The following is a 19,368-nucleotide window of genomic DNA, read 5'->3' as shown; positions in this document are numbered from 1 at the left end:
GTCTGGTTAGAGGTGGGAAAGCTCTCATAAAAGCACATGATTAACTTTAAGCACATGAGACTTAGGTAACTGCTTAAAATTAAGGCATGTTTTGTTGAATATGGATGGGATTACTTGTGCTTAAAGTAAAGAATGTACTTAAATATTTTGCTGACTCAGGCCTCCAAGCTCAGGGTCTTGAAGCATGCGATAAATAATTGAATTAGTCTGACCTCTTTGGGAAACTTGTTCCCCTACAAAACCTCCACAACTAAGGTTACTTTATCTCTGGCGCTCACGAACTTCTCCCAGACTTTGTTATTCTAGAGAGGAACAGTTGTCCAAGTGAATTCTGAATGAAGATGCAGTTGCGGATGTAGCTTGATTCTGACCCAGTAAGGGCTTTTAAGATGGGCCAAAGACTTGAACTGGCAATGGAAACCCTACACTGCTACCATGTTCAGTGCCAGGTACAATGAATTATGACAGCCCAGCCTGGAGGCGATGAATACATGGATTACTCTGGCAAATTCTCATCTGAGAGGAAGGGTGAAGTATCAAGGTAAAAAAAGTAGGTGTTTTTTCAGATTGTCATCAGGGAGGATAGGGTAAAGAATACACTAAGAAGAGTAGTGAGCACCATTAATCCAAAGAGTGCTGTTATTACTTGAACTCTAGAATCTTTAAACAATAAGTAAAAAATCAAGATACTGGACTCAAACAGATGGAAGAGTCCTGCTCCAGGTGATGTTGTTGCTCCCCTAAGCAAACATATCAGAGAAGGGGAACAGAAATTGGATATGTAAAGAGAAAAACTTGAGGACTCAAAGAACAGGAGTGTCTTCATTGTTGGAGTCAATCAGCTAACTCAGCACTCACAAAAATCAGTGAGTCAGTCCATGAGTTTCCTGCCTCAATGCATTATTCTTAAGGGTACTTTAAAAGTGAATTTATTACAAGGAGAATAAAGAAAATGCAGAGGCCTTATATATGTAGAAAGAAAACAGAACCACCACCCTTCTCAGCCAGCACTAATATTTCATGTCTCTACCAACTGTTTGTGGAATCCTGCTTTCTCTAAGTATCATCCTCATCTACCTACCAAATAGATGGCCCCACTGAGTTCTGTACATTATCCTTCAAAGCCTGGGTAGCCCTACCATTCTAAGTCCTCTTTCACTACTGTCTCCCGATTTCCTTTGTAAAGTCTGATCAGGGAATTAACTCCATATTTGTTGGATATCAGGTAGGGCTTTCCACTCTGCTGCAGAACTGTGCAAATTAATTAGACTAACTGGAAGGCTGCAACGAGCAGCAAAGATCTAGTTCGTTTTTCATAAAACCTGGCTTCTGAAACTTTTAAGAATGAAAATCAGCAGACAAAATGAAAACAGGAGGGTTTAGTGCACAGAGAGAATATACGTCAAGTAGAAGATTCTTTGAGGTACTTCAGCTACATTCAGAGACCTGACTAATGTCTATCTATTAAAGTAAAAAAAATAGCAAAAGGTTTAATTTCATATGTTCTTCTGGAGTTGTTATTATTAGTGGATGCATAATAAAGATGGAAAATGCAAAAGTAGAGAGATAATACAGATGTATGAATCAAAAAGACAAACGTCAAAAGGACTTAGGTAGGCATCACATGTTTTAGTCATTCAACAGCTGATAGATCAGCACACAGTAAGAAGCCATCAAGTAAGTGTGCAACATTCTCAACCACACAAGAGTTTCCCAGGTACCCAGGTGTGGTCATTTGCTGCGCACCTCACTGCCCCGCCTTTGAAATGGTTGAGCTTGCACCAGACAGAGCATGGCAGCTCAAAGCCAGGCACTCTTTCATCAGGCTGAGTCATGAGGAGGGAGTTTCTTACAGTGGAAGCAGCTCATTCCCATTCTGTTCACCACAATGTGGAAGCATCCATTGTAGAGATGATCGGTAACATAGTCCAGATTGGTTTTCTGCTGATGAGTCAGTGTCAAGGCCTCTCCCATATATCTTTGCAAAGTGGCAGTCATGGCAACTCCTGGATTTTGACAAGGAGGTTCTCCTCATCATGCCCTGGGGTGACTAAAGCAGCAAGCACTAAACTGAATCTGGATAATCTGGATTCTGGTTACAGTGGTACTGAAGCAGTATTCATTGGTTCTTCACTTTCCATTCAACACCACTCAGTGTTGAAGGGCTGTCAGCTGCAAAAAGCTTAGTAACAGAGAAATGCATGTAGGTTCCGTATAGAGTGATTTTACATTGACCTTTGATAAAAATGTAACGATGTCTTGCAAATCTGAATTTGTATCAGACACTCAGGTCTAACAAGGTATCTGTAAGATTTTGATCTGAAATTTTCTTTAACTATCTTATTCTCTTGACAACAGTTGTTCCAGGATTTTTTCCGCAAAAGTTTTTGAATTCTCAAAAACCAAGAAGATTTTTGTAAGGTTAATAAGGAATTTCTGAATGGACAAACTAAAGAAGGAGAATGAGGACTGGAATGGGACATTTGCCTTATTATTATTTATTGTTTATATTGCTAGGTAGGTGTTCATGATCGTCCACAAAACACACAGTGCCATATTCATTTAAGCAGGCACAACACCAAGATATCTTATGGAGAGCTATGCACTTCCACCAATGGTGCATTTGGCCCATAGTTTAGATAACTGCATCTAACTGCATCAAGGAGTTTGTAATCTAATTTTCTGAACAAAAATACTTCATTAATTTAACTATCTCTCTGTTGTGCAAACTGATGGTGCAGAAGAACAACCACATTTCATCCCAGAGATGGTTGTCACTTGGTAGTAGGTAAAATGATCCCTATATGGAATGGGCAGGCTGGTCAAGTACTTTTAACATCCTTTAGCATGAAAAGTTCTATGTAAACGTGAGGTATTATTAAGGAGACATTTACAATTTCAATTATTTTTCCTCAGTTCTTTTACCTGGCCTCTGGCAAAAGTGATGGGTCCACTTCTTGAATTATTAAGCCATCTTTTCCCAGAGTCACCTCTCGTTCCTTGAATAAGAAGATAAGCCTCTCCACTGGTATCTGCTTTCTTTATGTCTCCAGTGTGCACATGAATGGAATATTCCACAACTAAAAGAAAATTTTTAAAACAGTCAGTATAACAAGGGAAATTCTCTGTCATCTTGTCTCATAATTGGGTTCCTTATGAAAATGCTTTGGTTCTATTGTATTGTTTTATGTGAGGATCACTTGATATATTCTTAAAAAAGGAAAGGCACAGTACCATAAAATGGCACCTTAAAAGTTTTTAATTAGAGGCAGGGTCTGTATAGAATGCAGTTATGCAGCTCCACGGATAGCTACATAGTTCATCTTTTTATCAAGTTATTAAGTATTATTTATATTATGGTTGTACCTAGAGGCTTCTACCAAGATCAAAGTCCTATTGTGCTAGGCACTGTACAAACACAGAGTAAGGTATGATCCCTGCCCCAGGTATCTTATAATCTAAATATACAAGACAGACTCAGGGTGGGGAAAAGTATTATCCCCATTTTATACAAGGAGAACTGGGTCACAGAGAGATTAAGACCCTGCCTACATTACAGAAATTTGCACCATTGTAATTTAGTCAGTATAGTTACACTGTCAATATAGTTACATCCTAATGGAGTCACCCTGCTCCGATATAAAGCAGGGTTGAAAACAGTGCATCTTAATCCAGTAGATTAACAGAGTAAACTGCACTGGTATAAACCCTGTTTTATACCTGTGCAAAGCTCTACATCAGGGTGAAACTATGTCGATGCTGTTACATCAGTGGAAATCTCTCTAATGCTGGTAAGCCCAAAGTGACTTGCCTGAGGTCACATACTCTGTAACAGACCTGGGAAACAACCCCGATCTCCTGAGTCCCAGTCCAGTGCATTAATTACAACACATTCTTACTCTCTGCATGAATCCCCATTTGTGAATCTACAGAATGCAGCTTTCTTCTGCCCTGCAATGTCTCTTCCAGAAAATCAGCACTATTGACTACTGTATTCAATAACCTACAGAAGAATCTATACACATCCCTCCTGACATCTTGGGTACCCAATCCCACTGCCTGTTTACATAGTCATCACTAGTTCTAATCCCTAAGGCTCTATATTCCTATTTGCCCCATTTGTATTTTTGTGTGTGTACCATTTTCATCCTGCACTGCAGCAAGAACTGCACAGTCATAAAATGGCTTAGATGAAAGCTGTGATCTGATTGTCTTAAGACGCTTTCAACTCATGTAATTATCCCCCAGTGAATAAACACATCAAGAGTATCAAGCTTGTTCATGCATCAGACCACAACACACTCACACTAAAGTTAAAGCACACTGATATAAAATAATAGAAATGATCAATTAACATTTAAATCCTTTCAACTTCAGCTTTTCCCTTTAAATAAAATATTCCCTTCCCTTTCTGCTGCATGACAGATGAGGATGGGTCTTCAAAACCAGTCCAGGCTCTGAACTAGTAATTGGCCAGAAGGGGATTATACTGTTCTGCTGAGCAACCGTATGGGATTATGGGAAGGAAGTCCTGTGTCTGTCAGCCCTGCCCAGAGAGTGGAACTTTGAAGACACAGCTGTGACCACTTTCCTTGCTCTCCCTAGCCAAACAGTGGAAGCGGGGCGGGGCCTGAAAGAACAGGTGGGGCCATTGCTGCCTTCTCTGGCACAGGCCAGGGAAGAAGAGCCTTGACGAGAAGCTGGGGAGGCTGCTGTCATTATTCACTGCAGCTGAACAGTAGTATTGGAGGAGATTTAAGAATGGAGGAGTCGATAACTGGTTTGGGTACAGGAGGAGAAACCGAGGTCCAGTTTTTCAAAGCCAACAAGGGGATTTAGTCACACAACTAATAATTCCAATGACAGTTGTGTGACTAGATCTCGTATTCAGCTTTGAAAATCTCAACCTTAGCTCCTGCTTACTATGGTTACACTTGTTTAGGAAGGGGTGAACAGGGGGAATCCTTAAACAGAAGAAGCAGCTGTTTCCTCTGCTCAGTATCTGAATATTAATTATTATTACTTGTATTATGCCTAGAAACCCAACTCTTGGACCAGAACACCATTGTGCTAATCAATAATGTACACACCCAGAACAAAAAGATGATTTTAGTTCTGATAGAACAACACGGTAGAGCAAAGTAATGTAAGAAATCTGTGGGCAGCTATACACCCAGGCTATTAGGAACTACAGAGAGGCAACAACGATTAACTATCTCAGATCCTTCTGCTTTGGAAGCATCAACTTGAGCTAAAGAAGAACCTATTAGCTTTAGCAATATGACACTCAGATTCCTTTCAGAAGAGGAAGTGGTATATTTGTAATTATTATTGTTATCATTATTATTATTTTTAAATAATAAGCCATTTTATACCGCAATAGTCACACTTTAGGTTGTGAGTTCATCAACCAACACACACACACTTTGGTGTATGGAAGGGCAAGTAAACTGGCTGATGAACTCACATCCTATCGCAATTATTGTTTAAGGCTTGATTTCAGAGGTGCTGAGCACCCACAACTTCAATCAAAGTCCCTAGATCTGCCAGGATCTATTCATCTTAGGCTGCCTCAGAAGTTTCAGCTCCCACTCATGCCAAAATCATCACCAGTATGCTGCGGAAATCAGAGAGGCTACAGAATGTAGGTCCAGAATGCTACAGAATATACAAGAATCGTATTAAAATTCCCAGAAGCTCATGAGGTCTTCATTACAGCAAGTTTCTTGGATTCCCTATGATAAATTTATAGGTTTAAGAGTGATTGTTAAAAACACACTGTGAAAAATTAAGAAACCACAAGCTAAAGCTGTCGTTTATTCTCATGCGTAGGTGATGGCAAAAGAGAAAAAAAAAGTGTTCTGCAAGATATTTATTTTTAAACTTTTCCTACAGCTCTTTTCACAAGCTGGTGCTATTCATATTGAGTGTTATAATAAAAAAGGCTGAATACAAATATTGTGACATTTCATATAGTCATTTTTCTAATCCTTTTAAAATATAAAAAGTTCATATCACTGAAGTAAGGGCTTTACAGGCCAATTTTGCATACTGACTGAGTTTAACAAGTAATAAGGGCTGTATATATCCACACTGGCAACATTTATATACATATTGCAACACATTTCTGTTAGGTGGAAACATCTTTGTTTCTCCTCATCATTCAACTGTGTGCGCATAGCACATAAAGAAGCCTCTTTTGTGAAAAGTAACTTTTATTTCCGTATGGCATTATTTATCGTATTCAAGGACTCCCCCATCACTTTAAAAAAAAATTAGCCTAGGTCTTGATCCAGCAAAGCACTTGACGTCAACTGGACTACTCATATATTTGAAGAAGGTGCTTAAGTGCTAGATTGAGGCCTAGTGTACGCTCTTTAAGGACCCTAAACATTCTTAGGTGGGGTAAATCAGCCTACCTCTACTGGAGTCATTGTATCTGCATTGATTTGCACTAGCTGAGGATCTGGCCCACACAATTTAAAGCAAATGATCTGCCTAGGTGATATTTTGGAAGCAAGTTGTTCTGCCATTGGAAAAACTAGGGTTTAAGACGCAGGATTCTCTGGGTCAGCAGAAACAAGATATGTCATTGTTGTGATGCACCCAGAGTCTAGTCCTGATAACCTTGTTCATGCAAGTAGATCTACTGAAGTCAGTAGACCACTTGTTTGAATGAGGTGAGAAGGATTTTTTATTCATAGATTTCAAGGCCAGAAGTGACCATTGTGATTATCTAGACTGATTTCCTATGTAACAGTCCATAGAACTTCCCCAAAATAATTCCTAGAGCAGATCTTTTAGAAAAAAACATCCAATCTTGATTTAATAATTGCCAGTGAAGGAGAATCCACCACAATCCTTGGTAAATTTTTCCAATGGTTAATTAACATCGCTGTTACAAACTTACAACTGATTTCCATAGACTACACATTAGCTTAGACTATGTCTCAGATTTCCAAAAGGGTCCGCACCTCCATTTGAAATTTTTGAAAAAAAAAAAAAAAGAAAAAAGGTTGAAAACTACTGGTCTAGTACTGTGGTAACTTGGGAGTTGCCCACTGTTGCACGTGAGGGAGCACTGTGTTAAGGAGATGGAAATGGTCCTATAGCTGAAAGACAGGGCAAGGTGGGACTCTTGGGAGAATCCAGTCCAATACTTGCTTTGCCTCCCTGATACTGGATGAGCTCTACACTCCTAACACTGCTGGCATTCCTTCAGATCAGGACATAACAGGAGAAACCATGAATCTGCATTGGAAACTGAAACTATCAATAGGATAGACTGGACACAGAACAAACAACATGTCCAGTTGAGACCAGTGGGGTGACATAGGAGACATGAACACAATGTGTAAGTCTCCCTGCTCTTTTGCAAGGGAGGGTTTAGCTGTGTATATGGGGGCGGGGGGAGGAGATAGGTCAGGGATTGGATATTACTGAAAGACTGCCTCTGAGTAAAGATCAAAACGATGAGGATACTTTTTTCCTGGAAAATTCCCATGAAAATCAGAGTTGATAATGGATGTGGTGATACTGATATGGCCTTTATTATAACCAGGCATTTGGTGCTGACAGTAAAATGGTTTGGTATTTTGAGGTTTACCTTTTATCTTTAACTTTACTATCTAAAGGGATCTTTCTATTTATCTTCTCTGCGGGGGGCTAAGAGGTTGGGACACAATGATTTGTTTATTTTTAAAGTGTTTTATTTTATTTGGACTTGTATTACAAAGGGATTTATTAAAGGCATCTCCATGTCCTGCTGTCTCTTTCAGGCCATGAATGACTGCACTCAAATAAAACTCTAGAATATCTTTGTCACCGATAAGCAAACTGATATGCAAAGAAAAGCTGCCTGTTTGTTAGAAAATTTAGATTGATTTACGACTGTGACCCTGAAATATAAAACACTGCCCCAATAACAACACTTTCCCATATAGAAAATCACATGTATAGCGCGCACGCGCGCGCACACACACACACGGAATATGAACAACATTGGCTCTGATTTCGAAGACACACATAAGCCCAATGTGCCTATTCACATGCATAAAATTATTCACATGCAGAAGGTTATGCAGGATTGAGGACCACATTTTCTTTGGGTTGGGGGGTCATGAGGCTTATAATCACACTACCTAAGTCATATACAAGGTCTGGGCCTTATATGAATTTCCTAATACAGAGGTGTTATTCACAGCAGTGCCTGATTTTTAGGAAATTACTCAAAAATTTGTTTTGCTTGGGAAAAATTCACAAAGTAAAAATCTGAATTTTCACACAGAGCTCTATTTTGTCTCAGAAGACGAGGAAGTGAAAAGTCAGAAGTGAATGAAAATAAACGCGCCATAGACATCATTTCTGCTTTAGACATTCTTGGGGTTATAAATTAGCACATTTGGGAATTTGTTTTTGTGTTTTCTGTATTCACAAGAATTTTGATAAGTGTTTGAATTTTGATTTTTTTTTAGCATTGCCCTTTTGTGGCTGGTCTTAAATCAGTAAGTCAACCCTAATACCACTGGGAGGTTAAAGGAATCCTTTTACTCAGGATAGGCGCTTGTGTTTTGTTCTTAGAGCATGAGGTCATTTCCCCAGGATTCATGCTGATGATTGTAGTGTGTGTGTATGTATCACCTTCTTCTGTTACTTTGAATCTGGATGATCAAAAACCTAGGAAGAACAATGTTTTTGGGTGAACGGATACAGGTTGGGACTCCTAATCATGCAAAATTCTGCATACCAACATGCAGTGAGTGATTAAGAGAGTTTGTTTGACTGTGTTTTGCTGAGTTTGTTCAAGTTCCATTTGGGATAAAATGGTTAAGAAAAACTGCTTAGGGTTTTAAATTTTCATGTGGAGTATTTTATTGTTTCTTTCTGGTGCAGAGAGACTTCCCATTTTTTCCCAGCAACTTCTGTTTAGCCAATACAACATCCTCTCTACTGTAGCCATGGTCAATAAACCTCTTCGCTGTTGCTAATAGTTTCAGTACATGATCTGTACTATCCCTACTACTTCTCATTATTCTAATGAATTGGATAAATGGGAAGCTTTTTCTTAAATGGCCACGGATGAAAGCTATCAATATGCAACAGGCTGCTCTTACCCATATTTTCTGAAGTAATCATCATCTTGTCATGTTTGTGACACCATACATCTAAATAATTTGCTTGTGTTACTACTTGAAAAATGTGCAGAAAACTGAACTTGTGCAAATTAATATCAGGGTTTTTGGCTGTAGTAATATTTTCTGTATCGTAAATTCCTCATGAACATCAATAAAACACTAACTAAGGCAACTGAAATTGGTGGATAGCTCTATGATAACTGACCATGGCAGGTTTTTAAAACCTTTTCACTGGCTTGTATTGGGTCTGTGCATATCTGACATTTCTAAAAAAGTAAACATTTCTAGGTAATCAATTCCTTATTTATAGAAAGGATAGGTTAATATCATACACTACATAATACATCATACATTTATTCAGTTGATTTGTTATGACCTATTTTACTCTGCAGGATCAATACATCTATTTTTTTTAAATGCCACATGCTATTGTCTGCTTGCTATAATATGAAAGAGACTGAAATCTTATATCAACAAGGTATGTTTAATTTGGTGTCAGCTGTTCCATAGGTTGCCCCGAGACTGACTTCATTGGACTGACTTCTTTTCTAGAGGAAAGAAGTGTTGCCTGCTCTTGCTTTTACATTTATCACATTACAATCTTAGGACAAAATTCTTGTTTTGGAAACCTGCACATAGCATGTACTGCAATCAACATGAGAAGCACACGTGCATCCAAGGACAGAACCTGACCCTCAGTGAGGAAAAAGGGCTTAAATTACCAGGCAAAGGATCCTGGTCTGCGTAGAGAGCTGGCAGTTCCACACATTTGTCTTCATTACATTTGAACGAGCAGTTGAAAGCTAACCACATCTCCTGGTTCGTGCCTGTGTGCTTCATATGCAGTAAGTCTAAGTGCCAAGGCTGATTTAACTTGCTGTGTGGGCCAGTTATCTGAATCTTGTATATTGAGCCAATGTCTGCCAGTTCATTCTATGTGAGAAAAAGAGAAGTCAAATGCAGTTTCACTATTGCAGTGCCAGATCTAATATGCTTGTCAGTTACAAATAATAATTTAACAAGTCTCAGAGATTAAAAGATTGTGGCAGTTTTAGAATTGTTACTTTTTTTTTTTCACAATACAAAATTGATTTGCTAACTGCATGAGCTGAATGGCTCTCTAGTGGTTTGAATGTCAGAGAATTGGTGACTTTTCTCATAAGAGTCACTGGGGAAAATTGCATACCGAACAAAATTAGACACTATAATTCACAATGATGCAGTGGACTGTTTGCAAACGTTATTGATTAGAAAGTGACCAAATGGCTCATCTCAACTTGCTAACAATACAACGAAAAGCTCAAGTGTTCAGTTACGAGACCATGAATCCCATGGGGAAAAAAATGTGTTTCCTACAACATTCAGTAAAAACAACTGCTGTAGTTAAGTGTGAATTTTAAAGTCAATTAATTTAATTTTGAGTAAACTATGCAGTTAAGGAAACACATTAATTCACTTCTTTAAAGGGTTCTCAGACTTCTTCCATAGCGTGAACCACATTTTAGTAGACAGATTGTCCTCTGGAGCCCTTCCCCTTGGATTCATGATTGAACAGATCCCCTCAGCTCCCATTAGTGATTGCACAACATCCCTGTGGCCATGCCACTGCATGTATAAGTAACCCTAGGAAAGTGCTTATGTAATTTGTAACTATATTTAAAGGCAATAAATCTCTTTTGAGGGAACAACAGGGTAAGCACATTGTCTCTTTTTATTCTTGGATTCATCTTTACTTCCTGTCTGCTTCCCCCACTCCCTCCTTGGCTGCCCTCCTTCCCTTCTTTACATCCGCGGCCCAGCGATCTGATGCCTTGAACATGCTGCCTGGCCACTTCATTCTCTTCATCCAGGTGGGCACCTCCACTTTCACACCCTTTTTATGTAGCAAAGGGCCCTTAGTGGAGACAGCCAGACTTGCTCCCCCTTGTTTCCAGCTTATATCCAGACTCTTCTGATGCCTATAGAAGCAGCTGGGAGCAAGGAGGAGCAGCAGCGCATGAAGTATGATGTGCCTGCTTTCTATTAATCACCAGCAAGTGCTCCACAGACCACAGTTTGAGAACTATTGCTTATTTGCTATGCTACCCAAATTAAACCATCCCTATCAGCCAAAAAGGCAGTTCATTCAGTGTGGCACTATGCACTACCTTCATATTATGCACTGGGGAATCAGAGTTCCCCCTTGGCCCACGCAGTTAGCCAATATTTGGGGCCTTGCTGGGTTTTTTCCACTAGGAAGAGAAATTGATGATAGATTCAGCTAGTTCGTTGGTGCAAATTCTATTTATTTACAAAGAGTGTACACAAAGTCCTGCTGCCCTGAGCACAGTAGAAACAAACACCAGGAGGCAGTTTTCTTGCTCACAGACTGAAGCCAGCTTTCCAGCCAGTCCTGTGCCCAAAAGAAACTCTCTCCCCTGGCTTCCTCCCAGCGCCACACTCACCAGTGCTTTCCCAGCTTTCTGATCCTGAGTGCTTGTGATACCCACAGCTCCACTAATCAATGCCCCAGCCCCACAAGCCCCAGGGAAACCCTTCTGATTGTCCCTGAATTAGTTCTTGCTCAGGTCTTCCCAGGAGGTCGAATGCCTTGGACAGTGGTTTCTATTGTTTCAGCTATCTCTGAACAAAGGGGCATTTAATTGCTCCCTCATTTAACCTGAATGAAAAGTGACTAACATACCCATGAGCTTCAGTGAGGCCTGTGATTACTGACAGATCAAAGACATGTGTGCTGGCAGCCACCAACACTCTCCAGCATAAACAATCTTTATACTTTTGGTTGATAACCCACCAATAAGGTACTTCAAAATGTTCTGCTTTGGAGACACCGATTGGGGTAAGTGATATGTTCAAATGGTTAGGAGCAGTATTCATTTGAATCTTCCTTCTACAGAATAAAAAAGAAATGCTCCCCCAAGCAGTATTAGGTTGCCATGATAGGTGTGTTGGGTGCACCGAGGAAAATTGTTAGCATCGGTGTACATTAAAGGGTATCAGACAAGAACGAAAAATTTAATTTTTTAAAATTAAATCTGTAAGAGTTCCTCTTTGTGGATTATGCCCATAGCAGAGGCTCTTTCCCTTCCTTTACGGCCAAGGTAGGAGCTACTCCAATTCTGGGTCTGCTTCAGCAGTGGTCATTTTAATTACTGTTCCACTCCCCACTGTGTCTGTAGCACATGCAGAGCACAGTGGAGTGTCAATAAGTAGTATGGGAACAGGAATAGCCCCTCCTATCAGAGAAGACAGTATAATTCCCAAAAGTAAGTGAGGATGCGGGGTAATGAGAGGCTCCCTACTGACTGAATGTGAGTCTCAAAGGTTTGTTGATGTTTTAATTAGTTGGGAAGGAAAGGGCAAGGAGACAGAACGAGGGGGGGGGGGAGGATGAAAGAGTGGCATAGGGGAGGAGGACCCTGATGGGGGAACAAGGAGTTGGGCAAAGGAAAAAAAAGGAGGGGCAAGAGAGATAGAGATAGAAAGCAAATGAGGCAAGGGAATGGAATGGGTGTGAATATAGGATGAAGAGAGAAGGCGGTTAGGAAGGAGAAACATAGTGGAAGGGAGGAAGGATTAGATGATGAGGTTTAGGGAGGAAAAAGGACAGGGACATTTTACCCTAACTTATCCTGACCCCAGAAAACTAACTTGGTATCTCTGACTTTATACATCTTATTTGTGGATTAAATTATGAAATACCACATTTTCAAAAGGGCCTCAAACTGTCCTGTATATCTGTGCCTGCAGTCTGACATGCACAACCATATGCACTAGCAAATCACAGAATTTTCTCATGCAAACACACAATGCGTGAAAATCAGGCAGGATTTGTTAATGAAAACACCATTGCGCATGTGAAAATCCTGTCATTTGTAGACTGTTTGACTGTCAAAATGACTGTTTGAGCCAATTTGCACAGACAGGTTTAGAAATCATTTTGGAAATTTGGCCCAAATAAATTATTTCTACAGGAATTAAAAGGATTATTGAGTATATGATTCTTAGAAGTTTTCTGGTAATAGAGAAAGATTGAACTACTTTGATTTGAGTTGCTTTTCCTGTAATTTGAAGTGCCAACTCTTTGTGATTCAGGTCTCCATAAAAGATGAAAGAAAGGTGTATTGGATCCATTTCAGTGTTGACGTCAGATCCAATGATGTCCATTATCCACAGACCTGAGGACTGCATGTTGATTTGAGGCAGTTGAGGACTAGAAATCAATCTTTTACCTTTAAAAAATGATCAAACGGAAAGAGGAAAGAAGACAGCATGAGAGAAAGGCATAATATATTAGGCCACAGGCTTTACAGTACACAAACACAGCTGTATTTGCAGGTTACGTTGTATCTATGGCAACAGTTCACTAAGAATAACACATCAATACTTTTATTGCATTTTTTCATCAAGAATTTAACCTTAATGTTCTTTTGTGTTTCAAACTTTAGATTTACAGAATTTTTTCTCAAAAAGAACAGGAGTACTTGTGGCACTAAGGTGCCACAAGTACTCCTGTTCTTTTTTGTGGATATAGACTAACACGGCTGCTACTCTGAAACCTGTCAGAATTCTTTCTGGATGTCAAGTTGTTTTTACTATCCTTTTTGGAATTCATTATTAAAGAATACGCACCCTCCTTCATAAACCTAATTAATTGTTTTGACAGAAGTAATCAATGTCACCTACTCACTGTCTCACTTACCTCATTTAGAAACAATGGTAGTCTGAAGCATAACAACATCTGGTATATAGCAAATAGCATCAATGAAATCAGACCTTAAATAAGAATATGTTGTATGATACTGAGAAGTGAACCTATAAAAATATGTGCTCTAAACCCACATTAGCCAGATCCTCATACAGCAATGCTAAAAACCCTCTGAATAATTACAGGTCTGCTACATTTGGACCTTTAATTTTGGAATGTGTTTAAACGATCCTATGTAAACATGCTATGTATGTTTAAATGATCCTATGTTGTGATATGATAAATAAGACAACACAGAGAAATCTACCTTTAATGAGTCTAGAAAACTACCTGGTGGGTTCTAAGTGTATGTGATATAGACACATTGCTTGTCGCTTTTCTACTTTTTTTCCCCCTTACAGATCTAACTTGGAAGGTTCATTTCCATTGGTGTATCTATCTTCTTGGCATTATTTTTATAGGATACAACACCTGATTACAGCAATCTTCTTTCCTCTTATTTTTAAATGTGATTGATGAATTTTACTTCTTGTTTGGAAGTGAGAGGCTGTCCGGAGATCATGCTGTGAGCACCTCCCAATGCCTTTCTGCCACTTGCACCTAGGTTTTGACTTGCAATCCTGCTGCAACAATGGGCTTCAGCCAAACAGCGCGACAGTTCTGCTGAACAGTGCAGTAGCTCTGTGGGAGTGGACTAATGCCCACAGATAAGGACTAAGCTGAAGCCACTAAACTAACTTTTCCCTAGACTTGAGATCGGCTCCCAACAGGCTGAAAACTAGTGCATTAAAACTCTACTTTAAGCCACTTATCCCCATGAGGCCTGCTTCTCACATTCTAATCCCCCATTAAATCATTAATTTTAACGTGCTAAATTTAATTCAGAGGGCTACTGCTTTATGCAGAGTGCACTATGCAGCATTAGATTATATTATCTCTGACCTTACCAGTGTGTTTGCTATTATAGTAAAATCATGCTGAAAATTTGTGTGGTGTTGATAGCCAAATAAAGAAATTATAGCAATTGTAAAGACCTTGATGTAAGCAGGTGGAACTCTCATTGACTTCAGTCTTGTTGCAGAAGGACCTACCTATTGTTATAATCTCACAAACAGTCTCACATAATCCCAGATGAGTATCAAGCCAGTTCCAACATGGAAAGATCCACTCTTTATCTGAGTCCTCTGATTCCTTGATTGTTATCATCTTGAGGTACATTCCAGTCCCATATCCTTCTCCATCATGTCCTACAACTACCTTTTGCAAATGGCTCAGAGAAACTGCCTCTATTAAAAATGAATCCACCTGCAAAAAGGAGAAATACTTTGAAAAGCAGCAAAAATGGAATACTCGTTCTTTAAATATATAAACACACACACACACACACAATGCGTAAATGCAAAATGTAATAACTAGAGATGAACTTAAACCAAAAGCTTGGATCTGAATATGCTTGAACTTCAGAGAAACCTTGGACCTGGTTCTAGATCAGGATCAGGATCTGAACTTCATGACTGGCTTATATCTATAAAGGTTAAAAAGGAAATCCCCTCTCTGAACAGCATAGTTCTGTTCTTGATTAGATTCCAAACATTGTGGCTCGGGCCCAACATTAGTAATGACTGAGGGCTCATTTGATCTTTGGCTCAGATGGGACATTTCATCAGTCATTTCAAATTATGCTACAATGTGCTTCTGGATACTAAAAAATCCCTAGAAGACCTTGGTTCTGATATACTCATTGTGAGTTTCTGGCTTCCAGGATCTATTATGCAAATATGCATTAGTAGGGTTCCAGAGGGAAGTTAACATTCTGGAAAAAGCTTATTCATTGGGAGACAATGTTTTCTATAATCCTGAATTCTCTCTTAGAAAGCAGAGAAGCCTGTCTTTTGTTTTCTGTACAACATGAGAAGAAAGGAGGGAAAAGAAGTCTGAAAAGGAGCAGATGGGAGAAGTAGGAGAGAGAAAGAGTCACAAGCAGAGATGAACGAGAAGGATGGGAAAGACAAAGACAGAAGAGGAACAGAATGGACAGAGCAATGGGGAAGGAAGGGAAAGGAAAGAAGTAAAGGGAAAGAGAAGGAAAAGAGGACAATGGGGAGAGAGGAGTCGAAAGAGGAAATTTAATGCAGCATTAAATCTATATGATTCAAGGACAGCTTGGTGCAATGCATTCTTCTCATTTTATAACAATCCTATCTGCTTTGTACACTACCCAAATGAGGGCCCAGTGGGCCCCGGTGTGGCTAACAATGGTCAATACGTTTTGATTAGCTGGAAATGTTTGCTGAATCAAGTTGAAAACAATTGGAGTTTTAACAATAACAATGTTTCATATAAAAATTAAAAAAATAAATTTATGCACTATGGGATCTTAATAAATAAAACTACAAAGCACTTAGAATGGATATATTAGCAAACAGCTCTGTGAAGAACAACTCTGTGGTTAGCAAAGTGCTATAGAACGTCATAGCTATTTTTGTATAAAAGTAACACAAAAGCAGTTTATCTTTCACTAATATTAAAAATGCTTTCAGGTGATAAAACATCCATTTACTAGAATTCCACACTTGACAGTCAGATTGCAAGTACACTTAAGTAACTGGTTCTTAATTAAGGCAATACAGGAAAAAATCTGTGCATGAAGAACAAGTTACTCACCCAGTGCAGTAACTGTAGTTTTTTGAGATGTGTCCCTCTATTGGTGCACCACTTCAGGTGTGCATGTGCCTCTTAAACCCTTGATCGGAGATTTCTAGCTAGCAGCAGTGGCGGATTAGCCACTAGGCCAACGGGGCCCATTACCAGGGGCCCCAGCTAATTGGAGGGGTAGAGGGCAGGCGACCTGAGGGGGCAAGTCCCCGTGCCTCGACCCCATGCTGGGGGAGGACAGTAACTGCAGGCAGACGGGGTGGGGAGGGGCCCCCACTTGCTCTGATCTAGAGGCCCCCCACAAAACCCTAATTCGGCCCTGACTAGCAGTGTCAGTTCGGCCCAGGCGTGCGCCCTATGCCTCCTCATGGCAGACACCAAGGCTATAAATGGGTGTGTGGGCAAACCACCCTCAGTTTCTTCTCTACCTCGGAGTCTCCTAGGGAACAACCAAACCAGAGGGGAAGGATGGGTAATAGAGTACCCATGGGGACACACATTTTGAAGAACTACAGTTACTGCACAGGGTGAGTAACTCATCCTTCATGCACAGATTTTTCCCTGTATTGCCTTAATTAAGAACCAGATGGGGTGAGTAACTCTTCCTTCTTCTTCGAATAGTGTCCCCACTTCACTTGACTTCTGAGCAGTATCCCGAGGAGGAGGAGGGAGCTTTGGAACAGGGTCCAGAACTGAAGCTGCATCAGATCTGATGGCATGAAGCAGGGTTTAATGCTTTGAAACTGTATGGATTGAAATCCAAGTAGTGGCTCTACATATCTCAGATATTGGAACATTCTTCAAAAAATTCAGTAGATGGGGCCTATGATCTGGCCGAAAGTGCTCTCACCCCCTGAGGGGGCGAGGGCTGAGTACCTACAGAGTCATAACAGGCAGAGATACAACCCGATAGTCATTTCAAAAGTCTCTGAGCAGAGATAGGATCCCCCTTAGATCTAACTGCAAAGGAGAAGAAACGTCTAGGCGATCTCCTAAACTGCTTATTCCAACCCAGGTGGAAGGCAAAGTATCTTCTAATGTCCAAGATGTGGAAATAGGATTCCTGCTGAGAACTCTCAGGTTTTGGAGAAAATACTGGTAGATGGATATAATAGTTAGGATGAAAATCCTTTGGTAGAACCTTAGGATGTGGAACTTTAATGACCTTGCCATAAAGAACATTGTAAGGGGGGCGGGGGGAATCTGACATCAAGGCCCCAATCTCCCTGACCCTAGGGGCTGACATGATGGTAACTAAGAAGGCCGTGTTCATTGAAAAATGTAGTAGGGAGCAGATCACCATTGGTTTGAATGGAGTTTTCTTGAGGTGGTTGAAAACCAGGTTGAGATCCCAAACCCTGGGGTCAGGGTTTAATGTGGGGGAAGAGATTACCCAGACACTTAATAAATCTGGATGATATCAGGTGAGCAAAAATGAAGAATCCCTTGACTGGGGGATGAAAGGTTGATACTGTGGCCAGGTGTACCTTGACTGATCTGATGAATAACCCAGATGACAGATCCAGCTAATCTAGGATGAGAGAAAGGGGAACCAACTCAGGCTAGAGGTAGCAACAACCAAACCAATGGACAAATCTCTTCCATTTTGGTAGGTAGGTAGTGCGGGTTGATGTTTTTCTACTGTTTAATAACATCTGCTGCACATCAAGGAGCCACACCCTGAGATATGGTCGGGAATTTGATTGATGGTTGGACACTGAGTTGAATCAGGTAAGGGTACCAAGCTTGTCTTGGCCAGGTATATGCTATGAGAAGAACTCTAGCCTTGTCCTGCCTGATCTCATTCAGCCTCCTTAGAACTAGGGGTGGTGGGGGAAAGACATAGAACAGACTCTTTTTTTCATGATAGAAGGAAGACGTCCCCAGGGAGTGGTGACATAGATCCTCCCCTTGAACAGAAGAGAAAGTACTTCCTTTTCTCTGAAGCGGTATAAAAGATTGATATCTGGCAGTCCCTATTTCTGGAACATGCTTTGAAGAACCTCGGTGTCCAGGTCCCATTCGTAGTAGTGGGAGAAATCTCTGGCTGTAGTGTTCTGTATGCCTGGGAGTTAGACCACTGAAATCTGGATGTGGTGGGCTATACACCAGTTCCTGAGCTTTGTGGCTTCAGTACCCAAGGAGGAGGATCTTGCTCCTCCCTGCTTGTTAATGTAGAACATGTAGAATACATTGTCCATCATTACCCTGATTGTCTTGCTCCTGATGAGGGGCAGGAAATGGAGGCAATTGTTCCTGACGATCCTGAGCCCCAACAGGTTGATGTGGTGGCTAGCTTCATGGGCTGTCCATTTGCCCTGAACTGTTAGGGTGTGTAGGTGGGCTCCCTTATCCTAACAGGGATGTGTCAGTAGTTAGCGTCACTCCTGGGGTTGGGTGACAAAGTGACACCTGCACAGATGTTGAGCTGCTCTTTCCACCAGTTTAGAGCATTCTTTACGTGCAAGGGGACTGTCACCTGCCTGTCCAAGATGTCCCTACTGGAAGCAGCTGAGTAGTAGCCTTGCATGACTCATGGGAGTCTCAGGCATGGCTTCTTCATCTACCCTAGCCTCGTGGTCCTCAAACATTTCCTTCTGCAGGGGTGGAGGATGGATACAATATGATGGATACAATATGATACAATTTAGCTACAACAGGACAGGTAAAAGATCTTGGAGTCATCGTGGATAGTTCTCTGAAGATGTCTGCGCAGTGTGCAGAGGCGATCAAAAAAGCAAACAGGATGTTAGGGATCATTAAAAAGGGAATAGAGAATAAGACTGAGAATATCTTATTGCCCTTATATAAATCGATGGTATGCCCACATCTCGAATACTGTGTACAGATGTGGTCTCCTCATCTGAAAAA

At 40.5% G+C, this 19,368-nt stretch overlaps 1 protein-coding gene across 1 annotated transcript in view; it reads right to left on the bottom strand.

Annotated features, from left to right (window-relative positions):
- RP1 (RP1 axonemal microtubule associated) overlaps nucleotides 1-19,368 on the bottom strand; it is a 297,670-nt gene that overhangs the window by 77,574 nt on the left and 200,728 nt on the right. Inside the window, exons 36-39 of the mRNA XM_065585560.1 lie at nucleotides 14,934-15,147; nucleotides 13,176-13,366; nucleotides 9,857-10,067; nucleotides 2,926-3,080 (exon numbers count right to left, since the gene is read on the bottom strand). Of these exons, the coding sequence (XP_065441632.1) occupies nucleotides 2,926-3,080; nucleotides 9,857-10,067; nucleotides 13,176-13,366; nucleotides 14,934-15,147 (771 nt within the window). The remainder of the gene's footprint in view (nucleotides 1-2,925; nucleotides 3,081-9,856; nucleotides 10,068-13,175; nucleotides 13,367-14,933; nucleotides 15,148-19,368) is intronic.

Source organism: Chrysemys picta, chromosome 2 (assembly GCF_011386835.1).
Source record: "Chrysemys picta bellii isolate R12L10 chromosome 2, ASM1138683v2, whole genome shotgun sequence".
Lineage (NCBI taxonomy): Eukaryota > Metazoa > Chordata > Testudines > Emydidae > Chrysemys > Chrysemys picta.
The sequence above is the reverse complement of the archived record's forward strand: the minus strand, read 5'-3'. Positions and strand labels throughout refer to the sequence as shown.